This window comes from Rhinoderma darwinii, chromosome 4, assembly GCF_050947455.1.
Source record: "Rhinoderma darwinii isolate aRhiDar2 chromosome 4, aRhiDar2.hap1, whole genome shotgun sequence".
Classification (NCBI taxonomy): Eukaryota; Metazoa; Chordata; class Amphibia; order Anura; family Rhinodermatidae; genus Rhinoderma; species Rhinoderma darwinii.
The window spans coordinates 358011424-358033903 of NC_134690.1; the positions used below are offsets into that span (position 1 = coordinate 358011424).

At 38.9% G+C, this 22480-nt stretch overlaps 1 protein-coding gene across 4 annotated transcripts in view; it reads right to left on the minus strand.

The window, feature by feature from the left end:
* BCL11A (BCL11 transcription factor A) overlaps nt 1–22480 on the minus strand; it is a 109821-nt gene that overhangs the window by 83139 nt on the left and 4202 nt on the right. For all 4 annotated transcript variants that reach the window (XM_075862994.1, XM_075862995.1, XM_075862992.1 and 1 more), the window contains one exon: nt 21047–21376. In XM_075862994.1, the coding sequence (XP_075719109.1) occupies nt 21047–21376 (330 nt within the window). The remainder of the gene's footprint in view (nt 1–21046; nt 21377–22480) is intronic.

Consider the following 22480-nt stretch of genomic DNA (forward strand, 5'->3'; position numbering starts at 1 on the left):
CTGGGCCTTACAATGTAATCCTCCTGCAAAGACAAGTATAAGGCTGATTAATGGCACCATACACTGACACTTCCAAAAAATGCCGCAGTCACAAATCTTTGCCTGGAAGAGAAGGTTCTGTAGAGCATGGCAGGTGTAGGCACATATCAGACCTTATACACTGGCTGAACGGCAATATACCATACTGTATCCCGAGCTTAGAACATGCTTCTGGATGATGGAAAGTAGTTCAGCAAGAGGTGAAAAGTTATCCAGTTCTACAGGTCAATCCAGTGGAAATACATTGTAGGCACAATGAAAAAAAATACATCTAACATGCAAGCACACATACATTTATGGAAATGTGAAATGTTAACCTCTCACTGTATATAGCTATGATGTAACCTCCCCATATATTCTGGTTTGTCCCTATGATCTTAAAATATCCATCATTTTTCACAGAGTTTACATGGATTCATATAAATAGGACTTAGATAACAGAGCACTTACAGATGCTGGTATATGGCATTAACGTTTAGTTACCAAGAGCAGATGTTGGGGACCATGGCTATGAGAAGGATGGAGGGGGGTGGTCCATATGAATGAGGCATGGCTTAGTATGCCCTTATGTCCTATTACTATAAAGCTATTCAACTTCTTTAATGTTACTTCGCAAAGTTCCCCACTTATCTTTACACAATAGCATCATTATTTTTCATACAATAGAAAGGTCAATAAACATTTTCTTCTCTATAATAATTACAGATCTCATATATATTGAATATTTCATAATATGTTTAAAAACACAAGGCTCAAATACAGCAGGGAGAAGGCATTGTTTACTTGCATATGTCTCTTCCATAAAGCTGATCTATGGAGGGGACACATATACACAGATTTCTACAAACTACCGCATTTAGGGTAAGACTATTCACACTAGCATCATGGTTTCTGTTAGGAAGAGATTTAGTATGTCGAAATCCATGTTTGAACAGAAACTGGTGAATTCTGACAGATCCCATTGACTTTAATGGGGTCCGTTAGGTTCCCATCAAGGAAGGTTTCAGTATTTTTGGCATCGAAAATACTGTAACCCTGATGGAGATGAAAAACGCTAATATGAAAAGACCAACCTGTAAGGAGGAGTGCTCATAAAACGAACTCCTCCATCTACGTTAGTTCATTCTGACATAGTATCTACCAGGAGTATAGAGCATCAGACACGTTCTGCTATACAATCTCAACCCCCTTAATATATAAGTGGCCCCTTTAAAGTATCTTTAGTTCTACACTTTATATTTGGTGTATCTTTCTGGGGTGTAACTTTTTGTTTTTGGGATCCTTGTGCTCCTTCCATCCTCACACCCTCGTATGATCTTATACGTAGTATCGAGACAGTTTATATAATGGCACCTGCCTGCGTGGCCAAATGACTGGTCTCAACTGGCTCTCTGAGAACAAAAAAAAAATAGAGCTATTTTGTTTTCCTTTCTGCCTTCAGCCACAAGACCTGAGAGACTATGATGAACAGTCAGCAGGTACAAAAAAAATATTGAATGCTCCTGGGCTATGACACTTTCTCATCAAAAGCCTGGACTTCATCCAAGTTCATCTGTTAATGGACAGCATCATCCCACCCCCACCCATCTGCTTTCCCTACACGCTCGCCAGATCTCCTTTAACCCTTTCTCTGCCCCAGGGACCTGCTGACTACCAAAGACAGACATGAACTGCATACTGGATATTCAAGGGTTACAATTACCATTGCTTCAGTTACACTTATGCAGAAGAAATTCTACAGTTCTAGAATTGAACGTTAACTTTTCATTCCATAATATAGGATTGTAAAAGGTTGTTTTGTAATTCATGCCTCTTAGACTAATGCTCCATATGGCATGATATTAAATATCAAGGGATTTGCAATGACTTTTGTTTACAAGGTAGATGGCAAAGACCGAAAGGTACACTAACATAGAGGGCATACTCTCAGGTACATTATTCATGTAAGGGACATTTGTGGCAGTTTAGGAAAGGACATTCTACGTTTATAAATTCTTCATTTTGTTTGTTGATATTTTCTGTTTTATTTTATTATTTCCTATGCCACATTCCTTTATAGTTAATAATCTTCACTTTGGTGTTTATTTAATAGTGCCAAGTGTGGCATAAAGAGGTTAAATAATATTTTTCTTCATCTGCCCCCCTTACAGCCCCCATCAAGCTTCTACAAACTAGACACTGATTATGTCTGTGCTTTCCCCTTGCTATTCAAGATAAACAAAGTGCTTTAAGATCAGGGCACACCCTGGGACCCTTGACAAAGCAATCTATCATTCTGTCTGCAAAACCAGTCTGGCCACACTATAGACTATAGAGGCTGAAGCTCTCAGTGTACAATTTTTCCATTGTGCTGCTGGCCTATAACAACTTACTTCTATTCTTTGCCACTTTCTCCAGAGCAGATGTGATGGACCACTTGGCTTAAGCCCCTCCTAGTCCAGACAGAATTGTTGAAAGAAACCTCGGGAATAAGAAAGTACATGGCCAAGACCTAGACAACACAAAGGCGACGACTCTCAATTTTGTGCTCTCACCTCCACAAAATGATCACTATTTATCACTGCGGGCTTTTCAGTGCCATGCTTCTGTAGAGCGAAGATTGGAGAATGAATGAGGCCACAGAGTAGGCTTTTCATGGGTTAGAGCAGTGTATTGTGTCGGCCATGAAAGGATTAGCAAGGGTATTTATGAATAGTATTGCCATGTAAAACGCAATATGCTTTCATCACTATGTTGTTTTTTTACCCTCTATAGTCATTTAGCAGGGTATCCACAATGCCATGACTATGTAGTATGTTAATGCCCGCCCAACATCTCTAACCCTTCAACATCTCAGCCTTTACTGCCATCATATTCATCACACACAGTACATCATTTACTCTATTTTTGCAGTGATACCGTTATAGTGGCGCCATATCCCAATCTCATGAAACCGACCCACAATTAACTAAATTTAGGTGATTTGGACATTGGACTTGTGCGCTGTCCGTATTCCAGCCCTTTAATCACTCATTGAAAGGGGGAATCCCACTGGAGTGGTTTACGGATTTACACTCAACGAATGGCAAGAATTCTTTGGCATAAATTTGTGTTTGTTGATCAAATGTCACATCATGTGCTTGCCTTTATTATGACTTACAAAACCCTTGCTGCAGTCCCAAGGCTTTGCCAAAGACAACACCATAGTGCGATAAGCAAACACATGTATTTCTGAATCATGTGAAGTGCTAGCAGCCATTAATGTTTCTCTCCATTTCACATGATATTTCCAAACGCATTTCATAGGCTGTGCGGAACAACTAAGCTTCTTGTGGATATATCAGGCTTATTTGTCCGATTTCATGCTAATTTGGACAGTTCTCTAAAATTTCATTGATATTCATGGAGAGCCTAAGTGGGTTTCAACTAGAGCAGCATTGCTTTATGACACAATTTGCTTTCTTTTATTATGTTAGATACGCTATCGCTTACATCTGTATGGGGCAAAAATTATTATTGGCGGACTGTGTACATTATAACTATAGATCCCTCACAATACTTTTACTTGAGGGGGTTCTATACATTTAAGCATGGCTAAAATAAAATGCACATGTTGTATTGGTATACAGGTCTGCATTATGGATTCAGTATACAAATAGATCTATGTGCATACTATGCCCATATAGCAAACTATATAAACCGCAACACTGTAGCCAATGTCATTAAGATAAAGGCCAATTTTTACATTTTGGTAATACTTAAATAAATATAAAGAACCCCGTATATTTTTACTGTTAACTCTTGGGCCTCATGCACATGGCCGTAGCCGTGTGCACGGCCTATGATTACAGGCACAGAGGGCCGGGGAGTGTCATCCATGGGCCATCCGCAATCACTGACCATGCACACAAAAGGTGTGAATTATTTCAATGTTGCTGGACCGCACTTGTAGACCATAAAAATGACTTATCCTGAGTTTTTGCAGTACACAATTGCGTTCCCCACACTTGGAAACCACGGTTGTGTGTATGGGCCCATAGAAATGAATGGGTCCGCAATTCATCCGCACTTTTGCAGGTGAATTGCGGACACAAAAACACGTTTGTGTGCATGAGGCCTTATACATAAACGACTTGAATTGTAATTTTCTGTTCAATTGTTGCATATGAAATGTAAAACTACATATAGCTCATATATTTTTTTTCCTAAAAATAAATATTTCCCTTGATACCTGTACAACTATTCTTGTATTATCTTGGTAAGCAATACCCTAGAGCATATTTACCATAGAGGCAGCCACTGTGGCTGCCATGGGGCCCCTGAAGAGGGGAGGCTCCTTCTTGGTTGAAGATTGGCCTGGTGCTGCAAAGCTATCAAACTTAGGTTGGCCATTCACATTAGACAGCAGTAGGTCGATGGTTGGACGATCATTCGTCTGATGAATATTTCTTAAGATAACGTCCCCATATACATTTCAGATGATGTTGGCCAGTATAGTATCCAATGTGCCCATACATGTCTGATGAGCCAAGCTTTTTACTGGCCAATTTATGGCCGGAAGTCATTGTAATATAATGATATGGGAGCGTTCGTTCTGTAAACGAATATTCATAGACAACCCCTACCACTCTCAATCATTCGTGGTCGCCTGAGTGACCTATATACATTCAACTTATTTCTATACTCAAACAAAAATGTCCAATTTGGCAGACCTCTATGAAGATTACTATCGGCCATTGGTCAGTTGTAATGATCATTCAGGTAATTTTCTGACCAAAATTTGTTTGTTACACTTAATATCATCCACGTTCATGAACTTTTTTCTAATGTATATGGCCAGCTTGGTCATGAAACTGGTATGAAGACACCAGAGTCTGTCGCGGGTAGTTGGGAGCATGGTGATGTCAAGCAGCACCTGAAACCAGCTTAATTTTTATCTTTGCAATGGGGTCCCCCTCATCCCACCCTTTACCTGAGGAGTTTATTGAAACCTTCAGTTGTGTTTACTGCTTCTCTATATGTACCAGCTGCTTAGATTGAATGGAGCAGAGTAACTTTCCACTTGTGTATACTCACGTTTCATTGCAACATAATATATTTTTATGAGTGCATTTTGTGGTCTTTTGACAGTGTTTGCATTATTGGCTGGAACGCTTACAATGTTTTTCTTTGGTAAGCTAAATATGGCAGCTTCCATAAACCATAAGCATGGAAGAATGTACAGAAGTTAGCGTTTCTGCATAAAATACTAAAGGCCCTAGTCATATTACATGCAGTCCGTTAAATAGGACAAATGACCCCTTCATTGCCATTTTTATTTTATGCATAGCAAATAAAACAGTTGAAAAAGACTGACATGGACAAAGTTTGAACAGGGCCTGCTCTCTGATAATATATACAGAGGCCTCTCTGCTCACATTGTTTATATATGCAAAAGCCTTTGTGGTGACTATATACAAGTACAATACGGGAAGGGTTTCAGAATGCCATCCTACAGGAACCTATTCCTCACCAATGGTCTAAAAAAATACTGCAATATTTTTTTTCAAATGCAGATCTATAGGCTAAGAATATCTTTAATAATCCCTTCCCCTATAGTGATATAATACCATGCTTAGTAATATAGTCATATGCCAGTAGAATTGGCCAAAACGAAGAAGGACATTTTGCCTTTTTTATCATTTTGAAATGGTAAACTGTCCATTAGATTTCATCATATCTTACTGAAGCAATTACATCAAGAAAATGATAGCGCGTGTGGAATCAATTATGCATGCACTTGGCCAGAGACCAAAGGCTATGGAGTCGGAGAGGGCAGAATCGTTCCACACACAAATAAAAAGCCCCTAGATCTCACAGATGGACCCCATCAGTTCATCTTACTGCCTAAAAAGTTCATGCACTTAATAATTTATTTGTGTTCTGGATACTGTTTCCAAGCTGAATATTAACAACAGTAGCATGCTTTTACCACACCATAGAGCAGAGTCGAAGGGCACTATAAAGGTCCCTCTAAGGTTAAGAGATATAGTAATATATAGACAAAAATATACATAAGATTTATTTATTAAAAAAAATTCTGTGTAGTATATTCATTTAGTCACTTATGGCTGCACAGGCTATTGTATCCAAATCTCTCTGGCTGGATAAATGGTGAAATACAGGCAATGAGGTTTTGGATAAAAAGGTAGAATCAATTCTGAATGTTACCCTATTTAATCTAATGTTACCCTATTTCTTCTGCGTTTTAGATGAGTGACAGCAATGAAACTGATTTGGTTCCAAAAAAATTCTGATTTTTCCAAATCTGTGCACGGATGCCGTACTCTTTATGGATTTCAGCCATTCCAACTGAACAGGGAAATCCACATATGAATTCACATGTAAATCTGTATGGGTTTTTGCGTTGTTTCAATGTGGAACCTTTCTGCAGACATCCGCACCATCTGAATATAGTCTCATGCACACATCCATATTACAGCTCCATACCATCTCCAAGCTGAACTGAGCCATAAAACGGCACCTATAGAAGTCTATGGGTCCATATTGTACCTCCATATGCCTCCAATTTCATATAGAGGCATACAGAGTTTTTTCTCTATTGTGCCATGTCCCATCCAATGCCATATTACCGTCGTAATACTACACCATACAGAGGCACCATATAGCGGCACACAAAGTGTCTACAGCTCCATAGTATGGGTCATCGTGTGCCACCATTCAGGCTTCTCTGTCCTGTACATGAGGTCTTAGTGTTACACTGAGCAGAATGGTGGAGAAACCCTTTAATAGAAATATGGCCTGATCAGCAAGGTTCACTTCTTCAAAATATGCCCAAGATTTCTATTTTAAGAAACGATCTGTCATGTGTATCTTTTATGTTTTGTTATCGATGCAAATGTGACGAAAAACAGATATAACAAAGAGTGGAACTTGGGTAAAAGTGAGTATTAGATGATGATCGTACCTTGTTCATTTTTACTCGTCGGGCCCAGCATCAATCGATGATAGATGTTTCTGTAAGACCAGTTTTTATATCTTGGAATGCTGCAGACTGGTGGAACAGCACAAGCGCTAAAGAATTCCGTCTCACTATTGTCAAATTGCTTGCAGCTTAACCTCCCTGCCTTTTTTGCCAAGATCAATTCAACTGAACCGTTGGGAAAGAGGAAAAAGGATCTCGATTTTTGAAGGAATGTCTCCCCCAAATGGGAACTGTTTCATTGTACATTCCACAAACTGTACTTAACATAAATGCAAAAACTGATAAAACATATTTAATTACTGAAGGTTCGGATCCTAATTCCTCAATTCACTAAAGGAAAGTTGGCAAGGAGATGCATCATTTTGCTGTTTTCTGCCTGAGCATCTGAGGGAGAAAAGCCACTGAGGCAGCTAATACACAAAACATGATCAAAAGTGATTAACAACAGCTTCATATGCAAATTGCATTAATGAAGGAGTGCAAAGTCATCATGTAAATTAAATATGTCAAATCTCTGGGTGAACTTTCACTCACGAGAAGAAAAAAAACATCTATTTTTTTTACATCATCAATTTCCACAGAATGAAAAATCTTAAGAATCTTGGTGCTATAAACAATTTTCACCTTTTTTTTTTTCTCCTTCAGCCGCCTGACAGGCCCGGCTGATATGTGCCGAATGCACATGTTAATAAGCCAATCAAAAATGCAAAACAATTCGCAATTACTGCAAGGACCTAATGGTCATTAGAATTTACAACTAGGTAATGAACTAAAGTCTGCCCACACCATGCATATTCATAAAGCAATTTAGCCTTTGAAGATTAAAGCAGTGCTTAAAATTCAAATGAGCTTTAGAAAATTATCAGTAAAATTCATCCAAAAAGCACAGTGCTGCGTGTCCCATGATTTCCCCCCCACCCCACCTCTTTTTAATGCAAACCCGCAGAGCCGCCTTTATAGAGAGGTGCTTAGGGGTGCAGAAGGCAGCACTGCCCCAGGCCTCACGTGTTTTTATGTGGCCTTACTTTGCCTCATTTCACTCACAGCCCTTCATGTATTTTCTGTGCAAACACAATTAACTCCTTCACGGCTCTAGGGCGTATGTATAGTTAAGCTGGTGTGCAATGGCTAAAACTTTTCTGTATTGCAGCGAAAAATCATCCACGGTTGATCATTCTCAAACTGTTCTGCCAAAAGACACTTGATTAGTATTATTATTATTAACATCATTATTATTTTGACAGACGTAACCAATTTGGTCCATTTATTTCAGGATTTCTTTGCAAGTTAATTTGACCAACTAACACACTGACATATGCAAATTTCCAGTAAATGAATACATGTCTTTTTTAAAATCATATGTGGGAAGAAAATTGTATATAGAGTCATTCAGCCCTTGTCTATTCACCTTTAATTATTTCTAAAGATGTAGCAGAGCTGAGTTTGTCATTTGGGGACACATTGTGCATCCTGATGATCTCATTTGGCGATTATGTTTAAATGTATTCCCCAACGTATAGAACTGTATGCCAATACAGTGGCATACGTCGGCCATTGATTGCCATAACAACTCTATACCACGCAGTATACTTTTTTCTTTGTATACAGTTGTATTGAAAAAGTGTAGCTAGCGGGATCCAGACTTCAGGATCCTTACGTATACCTGCTAAATGTGTGCCAATAAGACACTGTTTGGCATACAGGTGTTCATTAAAGGTGTTATGTGGGAACCAAAAATTATTAGCAAGAGTAGTCACTGCAGTATGTGAGTACACTCGCTAATATACATTCCGGTCCCCAGTCGCGCTGATTCTGGGGTTTTCATAGATGGTTATAGCGCTGCCAGGGGCCCGGAAGTCTAGTTGCACAGCCTTCTTTGATGACGATACGACTCTTTGTCACGTAACTGACCCCGCTGTACTCCATGTACTCGTTGTACTACTGTTACTGCTTGTACATAGAGCACAACGGAGTCGGTCAGATGATGAAGAGTCGCATCATCTTTTAAAGAAGACTGTGGAACTAGACTTCCGGTCTCCCGGCAGCGCTATAAAAATCTATGAAAATCTCAGAATCAGCGCGACTGGGGACCGGAACGTATATTAGCGAGTGTACTCACATTATGCAGTGACTATACTGCTAATAATTTCTAGTCGCCACATAACTCCTTTAAAGTCTACGAGCATGCCAACAAATATATCGAGGAATTTTCCCGGCGTATATGCTGACCATCCACCACAGACGTGGTATAAATTGAGCCTTAGACACTAGGACTACAAGCAGTCCTATGTAAAGCTACAAAATAGTTATGCCAAATGACAATCTTTTGTATGTATTGAAATTGTATTGACGTCAGAGATGTTCCTCTTCAGGTTCCCTATAGATTAAACCAGACACTCAGCATAGAGCATGAATTCACCAGACAAATGTTAGGTTATTTGAGTCAGTACATAAAGTAAAATGTATAATATGTCCAAATAGAGGACATAGCACATACACTGTACGTGTGGGTTATATCTGCAGAAGGGGAAATCAAAAGTATTGTGGTCATTTGGCCAAAGGGACATTACTGCTAGACGTGACCAGAACAGGGCATTGGGACCATGTTGCATGCACTCTAGTGGAGCAGACAGACAATCTTATTTTTATAGTGAAGGAACAGGGCATATTTAGGAGAAGTGAAACTGGTGATTTCATAGTTGCATCTTTAAATATCAGCGGTGGTGGACTTGGACAGTCAAATACAAACCCATGTCTCAATCTGTCTTTTCGAAACCAAGATTTGCATGTACCAGCCAAGCCATGTGAGACGAAATCAGTTATTAAGGCCGTTAAGTTTTGCTTCATCTTCATTATTTTTGAGGAAGTAGCGCCATCAATCAAGTTCACACTTTCGAATAGATGTTTGCTCCAGCTAGTAATAATACTGACCGTTGCTCGATGCTTTTCTAAAATAACTCCTAGTTTCATTAATACCTACTTTTATGTTGATGGCGGTTGTAGATTTTGCACAGACCTTTAGCAATGATTGTTCCATAGGAAGTAGAAGCTTTGAACGTTTTACTTTTATGTCTCAAGAATTGCTGGCGAGTGGTCTGTTCATTGCATTGCATGGGTAGCCTTGCCTCAGGTGGATTTCGGAGATAAAAAGTAGAAGTCAATTCACTAAAATAAAGAGGCAACTAAAACATTTACTAAGAGATAAATGGTATAATTAAAGCAGCAAGCTAAATAGCCCATAAGTATAATAATACAAGACTTGGCCTGCCCCTGAAGGGTCTTGCAAAATAATTATACAAGTAATTAGACTGGTTGCTCTTCAGCCGGGGACCGGATTCCTCTAGTATTTTTATAGTTGCATTGGCTTCTAATTCAAACCCATCTTATGTGTTTTATTAATGTCTATACATGGAACCGAAGACTTAAATAGTAGCTGTTCATGTGGCCAACGACATCTCCCCAAATAATCTCACAATTAGGTCTTTCCCAAGGCCATAAGATGAGAATTTTTTAATGTAGATGGATATGTATATATAAGAGCATAATGTGACAGTTTGGTACACTTTTGTTATCTATCCATTGTTGTATGAAACAATCCTGTCAAATGTTATGCCTGAACATGGTGTGAACCACACCAAGTGTCCCGCTTTTGGAGGGCCAGTCCGTACTTTTGACCCATGTCCCTCCATAGATCCTTGCACTTTAAGGGCATGACCACACATGGCGGAATTCCTCCGCAACTGTCCGCATCACTGCCGCACCTAATCCGGGTTGCGGATTACGGCTGCGGATCTGCACAAAATGTGCAGAAAATTGATGCGGACTGGCCGCTGCGGACTGCAGGAAAAGTGCTTCCCTTCTCCCTATTCAGTGCAGGATAGAGAGAAGGGACAGCACTTTCCCTAGTGAAAGTCAAAGAAATTCATACTTACCGCCCGTTGTCTTGGTGACGCGTCCCTCTTTCGGCATCCAGCCCGACCTCCCTGGATGACGCTCCAGTCCATGTGACCGCTGCAGCCTGTGCTTGGCCTGTGATTGGCTGCAGCCGTCACTTACACTGAAACGTCATCCTGGGAGGCCGTACTGGAGACAGACGCAGGGAGTTCTCGGTAAGTATGAACTTATATTTTTTTTTACAGATACATGTATATTGAGATCGGTAGTCACTGTCCCGGGTGCAGAAACAGTTACTGCCGATCGCGTAACTCTTTCAGCACCCTGGACAGTGACTATTTACAGACGTCTCCTAGCAACGCTCCCGTCATTACGGGAGCCCCATTGACTTCCTCAGTCTGGCTGTAGACCTAGAAATACATAGGTCCAGCCAGAATGAAGAAATGTCATGGTAGTAAAAACAATACGCTCCGCAGCACACATAAGATCTGCGGACTTCATTGCGGAATTTTGACTCTCCATTGAAGTCAATGGAGAAATTCCGCCATGAGTCCGCAACCAGTCCGCCACTGCTCCGCAACAGACAGAGCATGCTGCGGACACCAAATTCCGCTCCGCAGCCTATGCTCCGCAGCGGAATTGTACGCATCGTGTAAACGAACACTGCTAAATTAAAGTGAAAGTCAATGGAGAAACGGCTCCGCTGCGGATTAACGCTGCGGAGTGTCCGCAGCGGAATTTAAGTGAAATTCCGCCATGTGTGAACCCGCCCTAAAGGTCCCTCTTTTTCCTCTGGGAAATAGATGGTCATTAATAAACTTACTATATAGCTCTAGAAATGTATCGGTCTGGTTCCTAACGGTATATTAGACCCCAACTTAAATAATATTTCATCATTTGGTGCAATTTGGGTCTTAAAAATTTCTATATTCAGAGAATTTTTGGGCCAATATTTAAATTAAAAACGATGCAAGCATATAGATATGCATAAAAAATTTGATCTTTCACACAATGAGCCATAAGTCTACCTCTGACTGTCCAAAATGTTGTGAGGTACGTGTGAACCTATACATAGGCCATTTGCACACAAGTTTAATATGGGCCCATTTCTGCACCGCTATTATGGTGGCTTCAAATCATATCTGATCCAGACGGATCCTGTGATTTATAAATGGGAACAGAATGCAATAGGATACACAAAAGGTATGTTTTTTTTTCTAATCTTTAAAAAAAAAGGAAAAAAAAAGCTGCCTTTCAACAGGATGCAAAAACGTGGTGTGAACCCAGCCTTATTTTCTATGTTCAACGGAGAACAGAGCCATTGCTCCACAGTGTGAGCTGCAGGTTTCTCTAATCGTACTCAGTGGCAGGTAGTTGTACTCATTAGTGGCCTCACATTTGAATTTTACACTTACACATCATAGCGTCTCCTTCACTTTTGATTTGTTTGATACCGAAATCCCAGATGGCACGTATGAGACTCAACGTTAGAACAATGTCATGCTGACTAAATTGCCTAATTTACACTATACTTCGGCACATATCACTATGCATTATCTATTAAGGGAACATTATTCAGCTCTGCTACATCTGTACAATCTTGTCACCCTTTGTTTGACCAATGTTTACAACATGCAAGTTGTTATAATCCGTTACCAATAACCGCTGAGGGAGCATTAATATGATCTCAAGTATACCACTATGTAGAGATGGAAAGTTTTACGCCATCGGGAAAAGCATCCAAATCTTGTAATATAGAAGAATAATGAGAAGAATGTGAACGTACAACAAATTGCAGTGGCGGCAAGTACAAAGCATTCTTGTCGTGACTTCCTCAATAAAGTGAGAAAATCTCTCCCTTGTGCAAGCACTATTTTTTTTAGCAATTTAAACTTAAATTAAACCAATTTAGTATATTAGCATGGGGAAGAAGAGACTTTCTACAGACTGCCGCACCATTAGGAGCTTCAAATGACCAATTTTATTTGAAATAAAATAAGCACCCGAAAAAAAAAAATTCCTCCAGACATCTTTGTCAGCCATAGGTCTACATTACATACAATCCCTCCCAGTGGCAAAGTTATTATACAAGGAAGCAGAGCTCAGCCATAGTTTACATGGACTCTATCAGAGCCAAGACAAAAGACTACAGGCAGACAATGGCTCGCAATGCAAATGCATAAAAAAGGGCCACAATTCTTAACCTGCCAAAAACGTTTCCCATTTTGCAGTGTCTGCGGAAAACTAAAGCAGTCTTACCAGGGGAGACGAAGAAAGAAAAATGTCACAAAGGGAGGTTGAAATATTTCTAAAAATTAAGCAATTAACTTTTCGGCAGAATTCAGCAAGCGATCGTGATAGACTGTTCTGCATAAAAAGCAGGAGTCGTGATCCTCGATCTCAGACCCGCGACCGGCACAAAGGAGGCAGCCCCTGCACAATGCGTGCTGTCAGCAAGTGAATTATTTTTATACAGGAATTTTTATCTCTATTGTACAAACAAGTATGTGCCTGCGCTGACTTGTTAAGCAATCCACTTGTATGTAGAATAAGAAATGCCTTTTTTTTCTTTCCCCGCTGCTACTCGTCACACAGCCCTAACATCACAAGACAACACATTCTTTGAAGACCCGGATTTTTCTTCTAATCAGTTGTTTTAAGAAGTCTTTTTTTTTTTTTATCAGAACTATTTTTTCCCTTAATTTTTTTTATTCATTTAAATAAAAAAGACGAAATCATTTTGTTCTATTTGTTTTGTTATTGACCCACACATTGCTTATTGTTTTTTGTGATACCCACACGCCAGCTTTCTATTAAAATATAGAAATACTCCACATGGCACAGTCTTAAAACTGGAAAATTACCTTCGGCATATAACTAGTGTTGAAGGTAAATAACCCCATTTCTGTCAGTTTTATTAAGTGCATTGCCTAGGGTCTGTTGTTTCTATCTAGAAGTAACAAATGCAATTGTCAAAAAAGCAATACACACACATTATATAGACAGTGGCCTACAATAGGCTCTTAAATAAAACAACTGACTAAAGTGTCTATTCTGTAATATATTAGTGTTATATCCAGTCAACATCAATAATAAAGCATGGTGTAAGAGAGCTGTGAAATATCAACACGTATCTGGTCAGCAATTATAGGGTACAAGCAGGTATATGTCAGGGTGTACTTTTTTTTAAGGGTGCCTCTCTTGTGTGCCACAGTTATGGTAACTCAGTGTTAGAGGATGAGACGTGTTTGTTTCAAGCACACCTCTTCTTGTCTGCACATCTGTGCAAGGGAATTTTTTGGGGGAGTTGTTAAAACTAGATTCTGAAATTTGCTAAGGGTGAGCCAAAAGTCAAAGCAGAACACGAACTGCTGTTTTACATTTTACAACCTCAGCCACAGAAGCTCAATAAAATTCTGTTCTATTCCACACCACGGGGTTGCAAAACTTATTTTTTGAACACGCCATGTTCATCAAAGACTCTATGGGTACAGTTTTCTAATACTATACACTGTACAGATGTAGCAGTACTGTATTTGTTACATACGGCAACGTCGAGTTCGTTTCTTGGCACGACTTATGCGTTATCTGTGGTTTTACATAGGACTGCAGGTAAACCTTCAACGGTATCTTTACTAAGAGGGTTATGATGATGCACAAGCAATGCAGTTCCAAAAAAGTATAAGCTCCGCTCATACATAATTTTACCTTTTTTTATATTTACTTTTTTGTATGCCATGTAGACTTTAGTTTTGTATGCATAGGATCCCATGGCTACTATGTTTTTTTGTGTTTGTTTTTCTGCTTTTTTTTTTTTCATCTAGTCTGAGCCAGTGCAACTCTGCATATGGCTTTGTCCTTATTAAAATATTCCATTGCATTGTCTAAAATGCTGTCCATGGTCTGGTTCAAAAACACCATATGCAGCTTTGTGATTGACAAGCATTTGTCCATCTAACACCCTGGAGCACCCTAACCACAAACAGGTTTCCATTATGGCCCAATGTCGATTCACAAGAGCATAAGAAACTGTAAAAACACTGTCAACGCTCTTTTAACTAAGCAAACTGGGAAAGGGTGAATGTGTTCAAGTGTGTTTTATTATAAGCATGCCTCTTTCTTCTCTGTACACTCTGTTAATTTGGTCCATCTGCCAACGAAGATGTTCTGCCTGCAAAATGGGCATACTGCTAAAAACTCCTTCCCACCATTAAACAAAGGAAATGAAGGCATCTAATGAAAACACCAACCTTTCTGTATTGGGAAGGGGGGGGTGGAAGGGTACGAGTTTAGTGAGAAAATGCAAAAGTGTTAAGAGCGGGCATTATTCCAGAAGGGTTAATAGCAGCGACGTACAACGCTAATGCCAACCTTGTACCAGTATATTATTGAATTGTTGTGTGCTACTATTTTTGTATTGTGCTCTCAGTTGATCATTTTATACCTATTACCAATCATGTTCGGAACCATCAGCTTTATTTTTAGATAAGGAATTTAAAAAAAGGGCCATTAGCAGGAGAAAAAGGGAAAGGTAACAGCACAGATGAAGTAGGAAACAGACATATTGAACATTTTAACAACGCTGTCACTCGTACCAGGCTAAGAATTGTACAATTCCCTGGACTGACTGCACATTATAATTTCAGCTTGTAGCTGTGTACAGCTCTATTACAGAGGAAGGTGAGTGGGGCATTGAGATTCTGCTGGTGCGTCTGCCAGGAAATTTGCATGCCCTGATCTAAACTTGCCACCTAAAGGCTTCTCGAAGGTGCTGTAACTTTGCTAATATTTCAGATACAAATCAAGAGTCCACGTTGCAGGAAGGCGGCCTGACCTTAACACACTTGCAACTTTTCCCGTACAAGTCCAGCTCAGAGTCCCTTGGGAAACCACAAGTAACCTGATGGAGACATTCAATAATTCTCTGTCCCTTGATGAACAGTAAAAACCTTTCCAAACTGTGCTCACGATGTTTATTGGGTCTGGCCAGACTAAATGTACATGGGAAGCAAAACCATTGATAAAAAGTCACATCAATCTAGGTGACTTATTCATTCTGCAAAGTCATAAATACACACGGTATATCTGTGCCAGTGTAAACGTGGGCATTGCTGCCTTGCTGGTGCTCTCTTTTTGCGTATGAGAAGTGCAATGTTGAAGATTTAGCAGAGCTGAGTTGGTCATTTGACAAAACTCATTGTAATATCCCTATATATCAGTGGAATTACAAAGAATCGATTTATCTTAACTCAGAGAACGATCCAGATACGCAAATGGGATGTCAAAGAGTTAAATGAAAAATGCACTTCTGCTACATCTGTATACTTCAAAATGACCAAGACCCCAGTTACATGCAGATCTAGCAAGTTAAGCACATACTGGATTCACTATAAAGATGACAGCTTACTGCGAAAATCTATAAATTCATCAGTTTATAAACAGAATTGAAACACAGTTTTGAAGCAAGACCAATCTCATGAGAAATCAAGATAAAATCTACCAATGAGTATTCATATACAAACGGCCAACGTAGAAAAGAAACACAATAAGATTTGTGATATGGCAAAGTGCGTATCAGGTGTTCGCATGGGTGGGAATAAAAGAGGATCAGACCCCTTTATCTAATCACATAACTGCCAGCATACCCATGGCACAAACAGAACCTCTACCAGCAGAAAGCAAATAAAGATGCTTACTGATTAGATCTCATAGTAAGTGATGGCACGATGCCAGGCAATGTCCAGCTTGATGCTAAGCGTCTTTTATTGCACAAAGCTGGTACCACGGCATACAAATGGCAACTACATTGCTGGCAAAACGGTGTCTAATTCAATATGAAAGGAACCATTGCTTCTGTAATCAGCTACTTCGGCATCTCCAAAGGGCATCTCCATTATTACGGTTTTTTACATAATAAAGGAATGAAGAGCGTAAAGATTATCGATCGAACAACACACATCAATTTTGTTTACTGCTGGTGAATGGAAAATCTTCATTCTAGCACCGGTCTACCTGATTATGCGTCTTCATCTCATAAGTGTGATCATTGTCTCTCTAGTGACAGTCCCTTCCACAGTAAAACATTATAGCTATACAATGGAATCACTGTTCAAAGCTTATATGGACGTGAGAGCTAATTGATACAATAGGTTTACGGCACTACTACTGCATGCAATTCTCCCATATAGTCTATATATTTGATGAAACATGGATACATCTCATACAGACATCCCTTCTATTTCCCTATCCGATGATAAACACATTCACACTATTTTATCCTATTCAATATATATTGTACTAGCGTTCATTTTAACTAATTAAGGCTATTTAGCAATTATAGCCCAATATATTCCTATACAAGCAGAAAGTTAACACTTACTAATTACTTTATGACTATATGAAGATAAATATTCTATATAGCTTGAGCCCAACAGCAATGATATTATTTACATTCAAATACTCCAAGCCAATAATACAAGCCAGACTAGAATTCCAGCTACAGAAGTATTGTGTGCAGTATATAAATGCAATCCTCATGGTACAGTTCCTGTGTATACAATTGCATCTTTCGTACATCAAAGTGCATAGACTTTCTACGTCATATTTACAACTCAGCGGGGCCTCCATAATGACCACATGTTAATTAAATCAATTCAGACCATGGATGTAGGGCTTTTTTTTTTGTAGAGATAAATGAAGCATTTATGGCGGGGTGCCAGAACAGAGGGAGCGCTATTTTGTGTAATTTTAGACTATAGAAAGGATAGACACAAGAATGTGACGTCTGTAAAATGTGTATTATTTTTTTTTGCTTTGACTATATAATGCCCTGTTGTGATGGTAAAATCAAAGATCCTCAGAAAGAGTCCGCACTGTCAGGTAGAAAAACACAATACTGGTCTACCACTACAGCTGTCAGGTTAAACAAAGCAGGTAGCTACCAATATTGGAATACAGAACTGTATTGTAGAGTTAACCCAATGACTATATACAACGGACACTAGCGATACACCTTAATGTTGCTAACGTCATGTCGTCGATATGCCCAAAAACAACTATATACTACGCAGACTGGATGAGTTTTGAGAAATTGCTACTGTATGTAGTCTACTTGTTGTTGATACATCACAATACAAGCTGATATGAGATGACTTATTGATTGGAGAAGACCTCTCCCCCCAAAACTGAGATGATAGTCTTCATAGGTTCACATTGAACCATAAATGACCATTGTATTTCTTTAACTTTTCTAATATCTTGATCATATTTATTATCTAAGGTGCCACTTATCAGAATCTCAAAAGTGTTCATGGCGTAAAAGGTTTTGCCTGAGAACTTCCAATTCCCGGACAAAAATTTTGACCTTTGAGAAAACCCCTCAATCTTAGGCAAGGCATGAATTGACTATGAGATGTTTTTAAGTGGATCTTATTATAATAACAGACTTATTAGTATTATTAATATATCAAAACTAGGACAAAGTCCATATTGATATTGCATTGTTCACCTTCGGATGTTCTACTTTGGAAATGTTCTCCTGTAGAAGGATGTGTTCAGCGGAGATTAAATTTTGTATCTGATAGCACAATTTGACTTCTATTTCCACTCAGGGTATAAGGATTACACAAAACATCATCTAATGAATTACAACATGTTCCAAAAAAGCTTGTAAAAGGATATCTGAAGATGTAAGAATCCCAGAAGGAAGTTACTTGCGAATGCATGACCCCAAGTCTAAGGACTAAACCTATAAAAGCATCAAAGGCTGGAGATGCTCAGGTTCTAGAAGTAACAGAAATAGAGGAACCTTATTTAAAAGATTCTATCTGGGCTGAGCCGAACACAAAGATCCTTAAAGGAGTTCTCCCGAAAGACAGTTTAGTTACAGTAGCCTCAAAATGAACATATGGAGTTTATCAATAGAGTGACCTATTTGGGACAATGGCAAGCAGTCTGCTTTTAATTCCTTCTTGACAGATACTGTGTTTTGTCTTTTAAACAGAGCTCTCCAATGTGTAAATATGATGTTACATCACTCCAGTGTTACTCCATATTTGGTGATTTAGAATGACTTTGGATCTCTAAAGGCTACAGATCCCTTCCACCAATCCCAGCTTCATTAATCACGAAATACTATTCTGCTTCTATTCCCTCATATGAAAGACAGCAATTGGAAATGGTCACTAGGCCCTCAGAAGTGGAAAGAAAATTAACCCTGTACATGCCCAAAGAAGCTCCTCTACAGAGATTATTTTATCAAACATAATGTATGCTTTATAAAGCTTAGATACAGATGTAGCCGAGTCGAATATGTCATTTAACTCTTTGGGACCGTATTGCTTGTGCATTCTGATAACCCACTCAGATCAAATAATTCAGTAAGTCTACCTGCAGTCATATGTAAAACTACTGTTGACACATTCGTATTTTTTAGTGACGATTACTACTGCCACAAATTGTACATGTTAATGCATTTACTGTACACATTACACATGAGTTAAAGGACATTTAAAAAGACTTATTCTGTAGATCAATATCTCTACATTTTCTAAAGATATATTACATTCTCATTATAACATTTGCAATACAATTTCTGTGGTTGAACATAATAGACTATGACAATGTCCAAGATGTTCATAAAAGGCCAACAAAGCCTATCAGTATTATAATTGAGACAATTAAAATAATACTTCTCGTCATACAACATAAAGGACCCAAAGCCAAGTTTCATTTAACTATTACACTGCCGCCTACACAGCAAGTGCAGATCTCCCCTACAGAACATGGCCTGCAACTACTGTAGGTGCCAAATCCTACTGTATTCCTTATCCATCTTGCAACGGGAGAGGCTACATTAAGATGTAACTGTTTGATTTTCACACATGATGACCTTATACTAAATACACCACACAGTCCTCGTTCTCACACAGTGCTGGGCTGCAAGTCAATTCACATTTCATTGTCTGTGTCTAAAAGGTTAAAACAACAGATACAAAAGAGAGGGAATCTCATAAAGAGTAATACACTTGTGACCTATTCTTAGGAATGAGGTTTGTCTGGACTTGGAAAGGCAATCACCGAACTACAACTCTTTACGTTTGTAATACTATTTCCCCCACGAGAATTCCCCATGTGCTATTAGCCTTCTCCAAATTCAAATTGTCCTGGAATGTACAGATGTAGCAGAGCTTAATTTGTTAACTATTTCTTTTGTACACCGTAGTAACTCATTGAGTTAACATATCGCAGTAAGATTTACAGAAAGTTTTAGGGAATACCTTCGGATAAAAAATGATGATATCACGACAAGTAACACGATAGATAGATAGATAGATAGATAGATAGATAGATAGATAGAAGAGAAAAATCAGTGCAGATATCTTCTAAAGTGTGGTTGTGTAAACCACAAAGAAAATAAAGATACATCTGTCAAAACCACATCAGAGGTATGGGAAAGCACAGAGAGGCATTTATCATTTGGCTGAAGAGGCAGACTGCAGAAAGCGGCCTTTCCTGTCAAACCAACCTTTTGAAATTTCCAACATGCCCTTAAACTTTTCGAATAAGCATGTCTGTGCGCTTCAGCAACTGCCCTCTCTACTCTGGCCTGGCCAGTCGAAAATGGCATCTTAAAGTCAAGGTCAGAGGTGTCACTATGCCATGGGGCTGTGTTTAATTACAGTCTGCATGCTGACAGCCAGTATGGATCCAAGGCTAGCTACAACATGCGTTAACCCTTTCTGTACTTCTACTGGTAAACCTGCTTAAAAAAAAAATAATTGTATACGGAAAAAAATATATACCTCAATTTAAAGATTTGTATGTAATTGCACGTATTATTTTCAATTTGGATGCTATTAGATAAATTCTTAATAAAACAATCCTGGCCCTGTTCTCTAGTAAAGCCATTCGCACTAGACTTGAACAAGTAAAGATGAGGTTGAAACAAACGCCTAACTGTCCAGTCTTATTAAGAAACAAAATCTATGCTTTGCCTAGAGAAATGATACATATATGTAGTATCACGCATCCATCAAATATCATTTCATTGATTTTCGTGATAGGTCAGTTATACCCTTGTTGGTAAGGTGATATGGCTGAGTACGGAGTGGAGGGAAGCATTCAGTAACTTCCTCTCATTAGATTTACCTGCTGCATTTTCCTGTTTAGGACAAATCCCTCTAGATGACGTTGACAAACAGTCGTCATCCTCCGGCGTGACCTGGATGCCAACCTCCACAGGATTGGACGTTTTCTTCAGCTCACTTGGCGTAGGTGAGGGCGGCTTATCCACAACCTTTTCTAAGCAAAGGCTGCCATTGCATTGTTTCCGTTTGTGCTCAATAAAAATAAGAATGTCCCCCAATGGGAAGTTCATCTGACACTGGCCACAGGTAAGAAGGTCATGGTCCCCTTCTCCAGTTCCCAATGTGCTGTTGTCTGGTTCATCGTCTGTTAAGATCGCTTCGACAGGTTCGGCTGCAGTGTAGAAAACAAAGAAAACATCAGCTCTCTTGAGAAGAGAAAGGAGAAACAATAGATCGGCAAGGTTTATACCCCATACATACTATAACAATGTATTTGAGAACCCCATATTGGCAACAACAAAAAATGGAAGAACCATTATGAGGCAGTATATCAAGAGTTTTCACAAGAACTTACTAACATGACTGCTGTTGTAAGGTGAGGCAAAGACATTTTAAATGAATATGTAGATGATGCCTGGAAAATGATTTAACCCCACAGTGCTGAGAGGCAGGGGAAGGAGTTAGATTCATACTCTATTTGTATACAAGAAGCACCAAGACAAATATAGAACTGCATCTAAATACTTTGGAAGAGTCTACAAAAAAGTAACAATTAATTCTGTACATGTTTACGTTCATGTTGCGCCATCATGTAGAAGTCAGTGTGGTCAAGTGACTGCCACGTTTCATAACCACTGATAGAAGTCTATTTCTTAAACCTGAAATACCTATTCTACCAGCTGTCAAACTTGACAGATTGTCTACAAGAAGATACAAGTCATTTCTTTTTAGAGTGGTAAAATTAAGCTTCAAATGAAACAGATATGCAGTGTTGAAATCATATTGTTCCTAGAAAGCATTTTAACAAGAATAATTCTACAGCAGATCTATGGACGTTTTATCAAACTGGGAAAAAAAACTGAAAACATAATAAACCAAGTTCTCTGATTCATTACACAAAGTCAACGGTGACGCTACAATGTCAATTAGAGCAAAAAAAAAACAACATTTAGTAAAATATCATGGTGCCCAATACAACTATCAAATAGTTAATCAGTCTGACCTTCTTAAGCAGGCTGCCAATTTCACATTTTAATGAACTTAAAGCCACAGAGAATCAAAAAATAGATTTTAATTTGGTCGTAGACTATTGGAATAGTTCCTGGTAAAGTGCAAAAATCTACTGAACTCAGGTTAAATTTATTTCAGCCCCGCGTAGAGTGAATATTGAAGGGGGAGATCTGGAGTAGCTCCCAGTTGAGCATTATAAAATAATATAAGAGTGACACCTTACTGCACCTGAGCTTCAAGTAGGACAAAGTCTGACTTTCGAGAA